Source organism: Sceloporus occidentalis, unplaced genomic scaffold, assembly GCF_023333645.1.
Source record: "Sceloporus occidentalis isolate IW3139 unplaced genomic scaffold, rSceOcc1.0.p SCAF_11, whole genome shotgun sequence".
Taxonomy (NCBI): Eukaryota; Metazoa; Chordata; class Lepidosauria; order Squamata; family Phrynosomatidae; genus Sceloporus; species Sceloporus occidentalis.
The window spans coordinates 3,677,554-3,691,625 of record NW_028316991.1 but is presented as its reverse complement, the minus strand read 5'-3'; the positions used below and the strand labels follow the sequence as shown (position 1 = coordinate 3,691,625).

At 37.0% G+C, this 14,072-nt stretch overlaps 1 protein-coding gene across 1 annotated transcript in view; it reads right to left on the bottom strand.

The window, feature by feature from the left end:
* The window catches only part of LOC149305446 (tripartite motif-containing protein 55-like), a 48,724-nt gene that overhangs the window by 18,751 nt on the left and 15,901 nt on the right, over positions 1 to 14,072 (bottom strand). Inside the window, exons 3-4 of the mRNA XM_089477512.1 lie at positions 8,132 to 8,297; positions 6,801 to 6,896 (exon numbers count right to left, since the gene is read on the bottom strand). Coding sequence (XP_089333638.1) covers positions 6,801 to 6,896; positions 8,132 to 8,297 — 262 coding nt within the window. The remainder of the gene's footprint in view (positions 1 to 6,800; positions 6,897 to 8,131; positions 8,298 to 14,072) is intronic.

Here is a 14,072-nt window from a genome sequence, read left to right as displayed (position 1 = left end):
CCATTCATTTCACTGTGACTGCTTTATGTGACACTGCTGTGCTGCATCTGAGCATTTTACAGAGTGAGATTCTTCTGTGTGAGACTCGGTGAGCCTCAGTCTACCATTTCTCACAAGAACTCTCTAAAGTTTTTATTTAATTAAGATCATTAATTAATTTAGTTAATTGATTTAATTAATTTCATTGAGATAATTTAACCAATCCACTACTATCCTTAACCTTAACCCTATAACTCTAAGCTAATTTGACCCTATTTCTTCCATCCATTGGTCTCAGAGTCCCTATTCAACTTCTTTTACGCATTTATTTATTGTTTCCATGGCAACCTGACAAACTAATGGGATTTCTGAAAACAACAAATATTGGCCGAACCTCATTGAATACAAGGACTGAGACAAACTCATTTTTTTGAATACAAAGAAAATGTTTCCCTCAAGAAATGCTCCAACCCAGACTTGGAAGACTCAGCGTAAGGAAAGTCCTGATACACCTAGTTATAGATGAAAGTAAAATTGCTAAAATGGATCAGAAGCTTCAGCAGACTTGGCTCCAGTCACATAGAAACCTAGACTTTGATGGCATATAAGAACCGTTCACCTAAGTCTGCCTTTTATTTCCTGATGTAAGACTCTTACAACCAGGAAAGCTTTATGCCTATCCTGTGCATGTTTAAATTCCCTCACTGTATTAGCCTCTGCCACCAGAGGCTGTTAAATTTACCTACCCCTCACTGTAAAATAAAACTTCCTTACATTGCATGTAAACCTCTAGCCCTCATTTTAGACTATGAACCGCTGTTCCAACATTTCTTCTCTCAAATAAACTCTCCTGTTCATACTTCTTCACACTTGATAAGCCCGCCAGAGCCATAACTAGGATTCTTGGCATCTGGGGCACGGTCAGAGGTCCTGTCTGTGCTAATGTCCATTCCTCTTCCAAAAAAGAAACAGGCATTGACTTCAGAAAAAGGCATTGACTCCGGGAAACTCAATTGCCCTCGTCACCTTGCGCCACCTGAGGCAACTGCCTCTCTTGCCCTGTGGAAGTTATGGCCCTGGAGCCCACACAGAAAATGTGTCATTGGTGCATTTGTTGTTATTGCAGTTGATCATTAGATATTTTTTAGGACTATCATGTTTTGACAGTAGATGCTCCTTAATGCACAAGCATAAAGTCTGCACTATAGTTGTCACCATGCATTGCCAGGCTCTGATCCAGATGCAGTGTAGCACAAACGCAAGAACATTAACTCGGGTTATTGCCTCAGCCCCTTTAATTAAACAATGTTCATGTTAATATATGTTAACCTTGTACAAGGTCGAACTGAGTCAGCGGAAACCATCTTAGATTTTCAGTAATTCTGTGTACAAAGTAAATCTTCCTCCTCCTCTTGGTGACAGTCACCTGCTTCCGCTCAGGAACTGATTTATAAAGGCCAAACGCTTAAATAAGTAGGAACACATTAGCTAAGTGACATTCCTTCAGGTCAATCCCTGCTCCTATATTTATCCATTTAGGACAAAATATGTGTGAGCCTATGTTGAGTGTCCATCATCTAAAAATATTTTCAGTAATGAAGCTACAGGCACAAGAATTGGTTGGTAAGTGATAGCAATAGCCATTTTGAGCGTTCTCGTGTGGAAAGCAGTAAGGCCAGGAATGTTATTCGGCAAATTGAAGTGTTTTATCTTGCCCCTTATTTATAGAAACATAGAAGTTGATGGCAGATGAGAACCATTCAACGTATCTAGTATGTCCGTTATAAAGGCTCAAACCTTAATCAATGCTCGGGTCATATCTTAGATTCAGGATAGCAAAATACCAATTCCATGCATGTTTAAATTTCCTTACTGCATTAGCCTCTACTACCTCTGGTTGGAGGCTGTTCCACTTATCCACCACCCTCTCAGTAAAGTAAAGAGATAGCAGTTGTCTAGAGATAGCAATTTTTAGTTCAGGAGTTAGATCATTACAAAGGCTATGTGCTGTCTTTCTGGCACTGGTTGCCTTAATGGATATTTAAAATAAAAGGTATATTTTATTTGATAATATTTCGCTGTTTTGATAATTATGTTCTTAATTAATTAATTAATAATTAATTATAATGATTAGTGTTAAGCCCTGTGGGTGGTTTTGCAAGTTTGATTGTGTTTCCTTTACAGCTTCACATGGGCTAGTAGGCAAATTAGTTGGTTTTAAGGCATTATTTAACACAATAAACAGAATAATAATTTGACATTTGGGGTAGAGCTAGCGGTTTTCCAACCCATCCTCCTCTCCTCATACAGACATTTGCAAGAAGGAACAATATAGTTTCTTAGTATCAGGTTCTACGCAGTACACTATTTAGTTGATAATGTCTCCTAAATGGCATCGGAAGTGTTAGAGGCTGCTAATCTCTGCTATAGTAGCATTTTATTTCCAGAACAGATTTCCATAATTGCCACAGTGGGGGATGTGTTAGGAATGGTAAATTCATTGTCATTTTCCAGCCCTGCATCAAAGCAGGGAATAGGGAGCTGAAAAGTTTCCAACCACCTACCACACAGTAGTAGTAGTAGTAGTAAGTAGTAAGTTGAAAATCATCAGAAAAGGTCGTTCATGCACAGGAGGCACGTAAAACTGAAAGAAATCCGTACTGTAATCTTCACAATATTTAAAGTTAATTTAATTAAATTATGATGCAAAATTACCTAAAATAACGATCTGGTACTATGATAGCATGTTTATCGGTATCTGTGGCTTTGGTCTGTGCATGCGATGATGTACAGCAACACTGCTAGTAGCTTTGAGTTAACGTCACTCTTGGAAATTAGTTTACTATATCTTTTCATGTTAGAATGTTCTCGGTGTCGTGGGCTCAACCAAGATCCACAACAAGCATTTGCCACAGCAACATTTCTTGCAAACATAACCTTCCATAATTAATGGAGTACTTGGTGTAATATCAAACTTCCATGAAGGACAGAAACCCTGCTAGTATGTTCTGGTGGCAAATAAGGAACTTATTATAACGATAAAGTACAGAAAGAACAATAAATCTGCGGAATTTACTACCTACAGAGGTCCCACAAATTCTTTTGATACTTTTAAACATGGACTGAATGATTTTTTAGTAAAGAAGAATATACTATACAGGCATATGGTGGGTTATAAGGACATGCTTAGCTATAGCTTGTTGGTCCAGTGAGAAGTTGGAAATGGTCTTCTTCTCGATCAACAGCGAGGTTGAACTGGATGGGTGTTTCTATGTTACTGTGCTGGATCCTTTATCTGGATTTTGAAAGTATGAAATCTCTCGTCTCTGTTATGTCTTAAAATACATACTTAAATATCTAATTTTATTTCTGAAATTAACAATATTGGGCAGCCTATAATAACTATATTAATATTTTCTAGGGAAAAATATAGCTAACAAAATGTATGGCACAATGTGTACAAAGCAAGTAATATGCAAGAATTATAACACATGTTGTAAATATTTTTGGATTATTATTTACATACAACAAATCACACGGAATTTACAAAGAAAAAAATACTTTTAGAAAATGCGTCAGACATACACACACACACACACGCGCACCAACCGTGTTTTCATTTTCCACAGGCATAAACAAGGTAGAAAGGGGTTTGAACACTTTTTGATAGCTTCAGCCAAATTTGGCAGATTGTAGAAGAATAATTAATGACTTAGGTAGTCTCCTAATTGGAATCATGGATTTAATCGTGACTTGACTGGTGACTGATTGGCCTTAAGCAGTTTGAAGGAACAGACCTGTGAGGGAGTCAGACAGAAAAATAAATGATGCTCTCCTTCCGCTTGAGTCTGTAAATGTCATATAGTAATGTGTTGTGGTTCTACTTGTTTCAGTGCGTCCGAGCACTAGTGGCATACAGGACAGAATGTCTTCATCTAACTTTAGTTTTGTTTTTTTTTATCAACATTGCTGCGTACGTCTTAATTTTATTATAATGTCGTAAAGAACGAATGAATGAATGAATGGCAAATTGTCCAACCTTTTGTTAAAAAAAAAGAAACTCATGGAGCTCAAATAAAAACAGTGGAAGTGTAATATTTCAGAAGTGCCGGGAAACCATATTATATGTGTTACGTTTTCATATAACGAAGCAATATAACGTTAAAAAGTATAATGGACACCAGTTTCTGAGTGGAGAAACTTTTAGATTTTATAAACAGAAGGAAATTATGAAGGAAGATATGGTTATTGTGAAATGACAAGATATTTGAAGATATCAGGTAGATAATTTTCACTTCACCTGCCTTAAATTATACCTACATAGTACAATTTGGGTGTAAGAAAAGCATTAAGTGCGTGAATGCTGCTGCTATGGATTTTGTCTTGGCTTTCACATTATTGAACCGATTTAAAGATTTATTGTACATGCATGGAAAACGTCAATAAGACAGGAGTATGAAAATTAGGCCCTCAAGCAAGTAGAGGGTAAGGCTTTCTCTTCTTCAAGTGAGATGAGGTTATGGAGGCTACTCTACTCTGATCTGTGTGTCTGTGCATAACATAATATACACATAATGAAAGAACTTCTCAGTTCTACTATATGCAGAGTTATATTCAAATTTAGCACAGTTTATGTATTCTACTTGATCACAATCCTTCTGCAAGATGTTGCCTGTTTGGCTGGTCAAGATGGAGATTAAATATAGGAATGTCCTGCCATAGTGCAGGAAAAATTAATTATTAGCAGCCTTGTTATTTGAAAAATGAGAATAGCTAAATTTATATGCCGGATTTATTCCAGGCTGCTAGAATAAATGGAAACACCAAAAAATAGAATAGTTTGTGTTTTAAATGTCAGACTAACAAGGCACATCTATAACATATAATGTAAGCCCTTGAGACCAACCAAGATAGACTCGCCTAAAAACTTCATAACAAAAATAAGAAAAAAATCTTACAGCGGATTACTTTTCAGATTGTATAAATATAATATATCATAATGACTGTATTTATATATAAATATATATATATTGTAGCTGTATCACTAACTTTAACATCATGTAATGAGCTAAGTGTATTTACGTATATGTTGCGAGCGTTTCTAATGAAGCTAACATCCGCAAAATACACCATACATCGGAGTGATATTTAAAAAAGTATGGACTTTTTCACAATATGAAAATTGTTATTAAAACATAAAAAACGAGAGTGTCCAGCATTGTAAATAGTTACTAAAAGTTTTAATTATTTGGATTAATTACATAAAGAAGTAGTTGATTAGTGTGATGTAAATGGTAATCTTTTGCGTGTCCTAGTAATTCCCTAGACTGATGCGTCAGTAAATTATTTTCTGTGTTTTTATTCCACAATAACAAGATGATCATCAATAATTTCCAGCAAGTAGAGACTTGGCAAGTTTGTGGGGATTAACCTGCCAAATGCAAACTTTGCAGATACCTTCCATCTGTGAGTTTGACAAAAAACAAAACAACATTTCTTGGCTAAAGAACAACAGCAAAAAAATGTAAACTTTACCTAATACCAGTGTTAAAACTCTGCAGGGAAGAAATACTACTTTGTGTAGGAAAATAGGGTGAACAAAATGTCAGAGGAAAACGTCCAGTTATGTTCCTGTCTAAAAACTGTGTTTTTCTGTGCAAAAAGTCAAAAAGTAAAGAAACAACCTAATTTCAATGGATATTTGACAAAAACTACCCTGTAGAGGGGATATGTGGCATAACACAAGTTCCTGGGTACCCCCCTGCAAGCCGTATTGAGGGGCCCCTACCCACATGTATCCCTTTTTTGGGTCTAAATATTATGGAGAAAATAAATGCAATTTTGCTTAAAATATGAACTAGTAGTACGTTAACAAACAACTTGGGCACACTTAGTAATAAAAAAAAATGCTATTAATGAGAGATTTGGACAAATTATGCTTTGTGTGTAATACCCCTGGAGGAGATGCCTATATTCTTTGATGTCCCAGGTTTAACAGTAAAGATATAGTGCAAGAAAACATACAGCGAGGCTATGAAACATAGATCAAACATGGTAACATGGTATATGAACAGGAAATGTCTTATACATATGTGACATAAGCAACACGTGATTGCATTATATGTAACATAAATTAAGCAGTTCCTGTCAGTCTTTGATTTTGCATTCTTTTTTTTTTAGTTCTACTCTTACACTGGAATTTATTTTAAGGGGGTTATCTATCTAATAAATGGGAAATTCAGCATATTTCTGTTAAAATCATAAGTCCCATTACATTTTCCTTTTTTGAGTTTCTGGTTTTGCTTTGAAGATAATATAAAAACCCAAATCACATTTATTGAATGGAATTATTTTCAAAGCAAATATTCATACTTTGTTCCACTGAGGAATAAAGTGTAATAGTCATGATTGTTTTGTAAGGTAAGAGGGTATCATAATGTTCAAAAGCAATAATACTTTCAATAATATGTTTTTAATATACCAAAACTTTGTCATTTATTGATAATAAGGCCACACTAAAGCTTTGACTAAAATTATCCATGACCTCTAAAATATGTGTCCCTTTTTGGCCTTTTGGAAGGTATAGGTATAAGGTTGAAACAAATCAATCTACACTAGACACACAAGACACAACTTCCAGGGTTCCCAATAACCAATATGTATTATCCTCTCCAATTACAAGAAGAAACTGCAATATGAGATATTTTATTAGTATTGTAAATGCAAAATTGTCATGTGAATGTTAGAAGCTGTACAACTGTATATATGGATTAACCTAGAAAAAAATACACAGGTGATCTCACATTAGTGGGTACACTCACCTCTATGGACTTGCATGTCTCCTCCAACTGACTTATCACTGCTTGAATCCTGTCATTGCACCCAACCAGTATATCAATCCCATCCGAGAGTTCAGACTAAAAAGTAAATGCACTTGGTTAATCACATAGAATAAAGTATCCAAGTTGGGTCCCTAACCATTATAGAGAAGCCTGAACTCAGGATCTTAGTTTTTGTCTTAAAGGGGTGGTTTAATGTTCCATGTAAGGAAGTACTTTCCAGGTCTCGCTAACTCCTCTGCTGAAACAGCTGATCAGGGGCAGGAAAGCTCTCACATTGAAATTAATGGAAGCACTTTCTGCACACACACGCGCACACACGCGCACACAAGAGGACTCATTAGACCCTCCAGGACGTTCACCAAGCCAACACTGGAGCTGACTGTCAATAAACATATCTCATGCCAGGATTTGTGTTTGGCCAAACATATATCCTGTACAGTAAATAGTTAAAAGTTAAAAGGACAATTGCATATGGGAGATTCTGTAGAATTTCATTCATGCATTTGTAGAGTAGACACCATGTCAATTTTAAGCGCATATGATTAAAGTGCATATGGAGTGTCCCATTTACCTTTTATCTAATTTTTCACTGCAGTATCGCTGTTCAGTAACTTTTTATAATTGAAAAATCAAGTAAACAATGATCTTTAAATTGTAACACTAGATTAGTATGGGTTGCCGGTATATTTAAAATAAATGGTTTAAACTAAGTTCCTATGGGTCATCAGGCTTAAAAAACTTTTGCCTGCAGGGATCAATTTATTATTTGAATTAGCTGGTGGGACAGAAGGTTTCAGCAATATCTGAATGTAAAAAAAAACCATAAAATGAAATGTAAAAAAAGTTACAATTAGAAAATCTTTCATCTCTTCAGAGACAGAATGAATTCAAAAGATAAGCACAGCACACTAGCTTCACACATTATATAATCACCCTTTCAAAAGCAGAATTGTTAATTGTGAGCAACAAGTAATGTATGAAATAAATAGCCATAAAGAACTGGTGCTAAGCCTCAAAATTAATAGTAATTATCCTATTGGGTCATTAGGCATATGGAGTTCATCTTTAATCTATTAATTACAACATATTTAATGATGGTTATATAGTTCCCCCATATACATTATATAAAAAAAGATTGCAGACAATTCACAATATTTTCCATGGGACTTATCTTTAAAGGGTCAGAATTCAGGCATAGCGTGACCATTTCATCTCATTGTGAAACTCCAAATGTAATATATGACCCTCTGGGTAACAATTTCTTTACCTCTCTGGCACGGAAAGTTTTATTTCCAACATTTAAAAAGTACCTTTTGTCCTTGGAAAACATGAGTAAGTGGGGCAACCTGGCAGTCCTTATGAACTCCAAAGACTTTACACATGGAACAGGTTGGCACCTCACAGTTTAGACAATATATGTTAATTTTCTCATCTTCATGTTCTTCGCACATTGGGTGATCCAATTTCCTTTCAGGTCTACGAGAAAGCAGTAAAGAACACATAACTAGATGAAACATCGTATATATACATCATATCTCCTTATTTAAGGAGTAGGCAACGTTTGAGAACCTATGTACAACTTCCATCTTTCTCAGCCTGTTGTTGACATATCTTTTGTCGCTTATGGTTGCAAACCAGAAGGTTAACTCATCAAATAACTAGAAATTATGGAGGGTCAACCTTGTATTTGGTCACGCTTGCATATTGGTCGATGATAGAGTCCAAGTTAATATAGGGAGTTACTACAGTTACTACAGCAATATAACCTAATTGCTTCTAACACATGGCTGCTAAGTAACTTTAGGACAACGAAAGCTACATGTTATAGGGGTTAAGAAGACATTTTCTTATTTCACATAAGACTCTCAGCAAATTCAGGGATTCAAATCAGACTCTAATCAGAATTCTAAATCAGGTGCTTAATGATTTAAGTAGTATTTCAGAGAGTCCAGATTGTTTTTAAGCAGGAAAAGACAACAGCCATATCACGTTCAATGTAAGCGTACCTATATGTAAAATTATGTTAATGTACATAAGGACAAATCCAAATACCATCACTGTTTTGTTCTGTTTCTCTTTTTTTTAATCAGTGTTGTGACATTTTATGATCTCTCACTGGGAACATGATCAATTTTTAAATATCACATTATTTATTGAGTGGAGTTAAGAAAAGAATTGTGAAGCTCTAATTAATCACTTGCTTTCAAGAAGTATCCAATGAGCAAATGTCATATTATCAACACCTCCACTTCCTGACTTGCTGAAAAAAAAGTGTGAATGTTAGAGTGGAAGGTGTATTCATTAAATCTGCTGACTCATCCAAAACTCATAAAATAGCTGAACGGGCAGAAGTGCACTTTAAAGGGACTTTATTGATCCAAAATGTTGTCCCAGTTACTTTTAAAGTTTGTTTTCCAGGTCTAAGGCATATTAAAAAAAATAGATGTAATAATGGTGGTACAAAAGTAGCAGTGGAAACCTAAAACAGTGGTACTTCAGGTCAGGGGCATACGTAGAGTATTTGGCACCTGGGGTAGATCCTATATTTGGCATCTCCTCGTCAGCCCCTTGTCCTCCTAAGTCATTCACATACACACTGGCACACAATTTTACACATGTTAATGCCAATGCACATACTCAATAACACACACTTATATCTTCATGCTAACACGCACTTACACACTCATGTTAACACATACTCCATCTTGCACACACATACAAATTCATGCTCATACATTCATGCTCACACACACTTATGCATGATCACACATACTTATACATGCATTCATGCTCACATACACTTATACATCCATGCTGATACACACTTATATATCCATGCTCACACACACATACACATCCATGCTGACACACACACACGCATACATGGTCACACACGAACACTTATACACTTTCACTCTAACGTACATATAGTCATACATGCATACCCCCTCCCTTACCCTCCTTCCCTCACTTACTTCACCTGTAGCTTGCTTCCACTGCTCTGGGCAAGTGCAGCCTCACATTTAACTGCTGCGTTCCTGCGTTGGTCCAAAATTGTTCACAAATGGCTGGCCGACTTGGACTGGCCGAAACCAGGTCAGATCGGCCCTTTGTGAACAATTTTGGACCAGCCCTGTGTACCAGTGTGGCTCACCCTGATGAGTGGCACCCGGAGCTGACCCCCTCCTAAGTATGCTCCTCCAGGTATATGCCTATTGTGCCTTGTTAAGATGCCAGCTCTACACTGACAAAAAGTTACCAGGATGCTGTGCTGACTCAGGGATCTCCCTTTTAACCGGCCCATTGCATAGTGTCGTTGCAGGGAGCCTGAGGCATCCTGTAATGCAGCAGAGGAGCTGCCACCCTCCTGGACCTGTTGTCCTAGGCCTGAAAACCTAACTGTGGACAAGTACCTATGATATGTTTTTTTGAAATTATTTAATTTAAAACATATACCAATAGCAGTAATGTTCACAAAATCAAGAAATGCAAAAGAGAAATTACCATTCTCCCTATGTCTTGTACTTATCTCAAGAGCTCTTTATAGTTGTACAAAAGTACAGAGAAAATAATACTTAGCAGCAGTGGACAAGTGAGAGAATAATCATACATACCAGTATTATTAATGACTAATGGTACGATTATTCTAATGGTAAATACTGTAGCTCAGTTAAGCTGCCTTGCAAGAGCCAATTACCACCCCAGTGGCTTTTTTTTCATTTCCACCCTACACTGCTCACAGACTGGTTTACAGTAATTGCTGTTATAGCCATCCAATTTGTCTAATGCAGGTCTTATAATTACATATGCAATTAATAATAACGTTTTTGTGTCAATACATGTCACATGCTATAAGTTAACACTTTTGTTCCTGGATTTAAGTTGCATGAGCTTTAATTCTCTGGGCATAATAAAAAACATTCCCACTGTTTTCTTATACAATTATTATTATTATTATTATCATATTAAATTATTGTATTTATAATTGTATGTATATAAAAACATAATATTTACTGTTAAGTTTTAGTTTTATTTGTAAATATATATATTGTAAATATAAATATAAATATCAGTATGTCCCATTTATATAATCGACAGTGGCGTCGGCAGGGGGGGGCAGAGGGGGCCATGGCCCCCCCTACATCATGCTGTGCCCCCCGGTGTGCCCCCCCAATTGAAACGCCGGCTTTTTTTTTTTTTTTAATAGACCCGGAGGAGAGAGTGAGAGGCGCCGAGCGGTTGCTGAGGAATAAGTTCTCAGCAACCGTTCGGCGCCTCTCACTCTTCTCCGCGACCGCGAGGCCTCTTCCTGGTTCGCAGTGCCGGCATTTCAAGCCGAGCGCCGGTATATGTCGTCATATCCGGCGCCCAGCAGTGAAGCCGGCAGAACCAGGGATACAGAGACCTCGCGATCTCACCGCTGGACAAGCCCAAGGTAAGTGAACTTCAAAGGGGGGGTTAGAAAGTTAGGAGGGGGTTAGAGAGTCAGAAGAGGTAGATAAGAAGTGAGAAGGGGTAGATAAGGATAGATTGGGAGGGAGAGGGGGTAGATAGGATAGATTGGGAGGGAGAGGGGGTAGATAGGATAGATTGGGAGGGAGAGGGGGTAGATTGGGAGGGAGATGGGGGTGGATGGGATACATTGGGAGGGAGAGGGGATAGTTAGGATAGATTGGGAGGGAGAGGGGGGTACATAGGATAGATTGGGAGGGAGAGGGGGGTACATAGGATAGATTGGGAGGGAGAGGGGGGTACATAGGATAGATTGGGAGGCAGATGTGGTAGATAGAGAGGCAGTTGTGGTAGATAGGGAGGGAGAGGGGGTAGATAGGATAGATTGGGAGGGAGAGGGGGTAGATAGGATAGATTGGGAGGGAGAGGTCTTTATGGGACAAAAACGGTGTACGTTCAGCTGTTTGGGGACAAAGTTGACATAATGTGTAACTTAGGTGCTGGTCAGGTTCTATGTGGGCAGTGTGGACACCAGGGTTGTCTTTGGGGTGTGTGACCAGTGATCTATGCCTGTAATTTAGGGGGTTTTATCTATACCTTTAATGCAGAGTTTATATGTAATTTCCAATTGATTTATATCTGCAAAGCTGGGTTTTGTGTCATTCTGTTCATCTGTATCGGCTATATTTCCATACATTATTAATGTTTACCTGCAAATATAGGATTTGCATGTCTTATTCAGCTGATCAATACCTGGAGTGCTGTTTCCATGTGTTGATTATTTGATCTAAACCTTCAGTGCTGAGTGTTCATGTGATTTCCAGTTGATCTATACCTGCAATGCTGGGTTTGTGTGTTCTGTTGGTTTATACCTGCAATGCTATGTTTCCATACATTATTTATGTATACCTGCAAATACAAGGTTTTTTTTAATCTCATTCAGTTGCATGTGCTGTTTCCATGTGTTGTTTTTTGATCTATACCTGAACTACAGGGTGTAAGTAAAAGAGCGCTATGGTTTAGTGAATGAGGGGACAAAGGGACTCTGGGGATGATTACAGGGGAGAGGACCTCTCAATGTCACGGTGCAGTCAGAAGGAGGGAACACTGCACTGACTCTCACTGTCTTCCCCTGATCTGCAGTCAGTGTGGCAAATATATTGGCTGCAGGGGCTAATATTAATATATATCGGAAGCTGGGACTAATACTATATATCGGCAGTAGGGGCTAATATTAATATATGTTGGCAGCAGGGTATAATTTCTATGTATATCGGCAGCAGGGTATAATATAAGTATGTATCCGCAGCAGGGGCTAATATTAATATATATCCGCAGCAGGGGTTAATATTAATATATATCGGAAGCAGGATGTAATATTTCTATATATCTGCAGCAGGGTCTAATATTTATATATATCGGCAACAGGGGCTAATATTAATATATATTGGCTGCAGGGCCTATTATCAATAAATATTGGCTGCAGGGGCTAATATTTATATATATTGGCTGCAGGGACTAATACTATATATCGGCAGTAGGGGCTAATATTAATATATGTTGGCAGCAGGGTATAATTTCTATGTATATCGGCAGCAGGGTATAATATAAGTATGTATCCGCAGCAGGGGCTAATATTAATATATATCCGCAGCAGGGGTTAATATTAATATATATCGGAAGCAGGATGTAATATTTCTATATATCTGCAGCAGGGTCTAATATTTATATATATTGTCAGCAGGGGCTAATATTAAATAATGAAAAATAACTGTCACTTTAGCTGTTATTTTGAAATCATATTTTAATCACGGTCTTTACTTCAAAGAGATAAGTGCATATTATGTAGTTAAAAATGCACGTCTAACGTGTGTGTGTGTATATATATATATATATATATATATATATATATATATATAGTGTATATGTACCGTTTTATAATTGGCCCCCCTACTTTGGTCCCTGGCCCCCCATGTGCCCCCCCTAAATATGAAACCTGGAGACGCCACTGATAATCGAACATTATGAAACCATGGAATAGTTTTATTCAACTGCAGGACGCTATGGGCACAAAGCTGGTGTGTGTGTGTGTATATATATATATATATATATATATATATATATATACGCCAGCTTTGTATGGGCTGGTAAAAAGCATTACAAATAAAATAATGAATTAGCTTTTTACAATTGGGCAGTTAGTATTTTGCAGAAAAGAATATGTAACATAATAAGGGGGTAAAGTCAAAGCAACTATTTACTGTGATTGAAAATAACTTAGGTAACAGCAAAACAATTTTAAGTTTACTATTTGTGAGTAATTCAAATTTAGTTACATGGGGTCTAAGAGAAAATGAATACTTTTATAGATATATATATATATATATATATATGTATATATATGGATATCTAATAGTGGTTATCTCTCGTGTAAAAAATGCCAGAATGAACCTTTATTAAGGAGGGTGATACACTCGCTCACAAAACCCGCAAAGTTCAATGAATTTTTGTAACTGGCAGCACCTTATTTCAGGAAATGTCCTTGCAGTGATGTATATATAGGCCAAACCAATCATCTCACGAAAATCAGAGTGATTGAACATAAATCATCCATCCGCAATTATCCAGACCCGGCAATTGCAAAGATAGAATGGAATCCTCTTTGGTGTGATATTTGAAAACACAAAGATGTATCAGGTCAGAGCTCAACAGGACGGTTCTTGACAAAATTAATAGTACCATGAGATTGCTTTTATTAGAAAGTAGGTTTAGATAGACCATGACTTATATAGCATATAG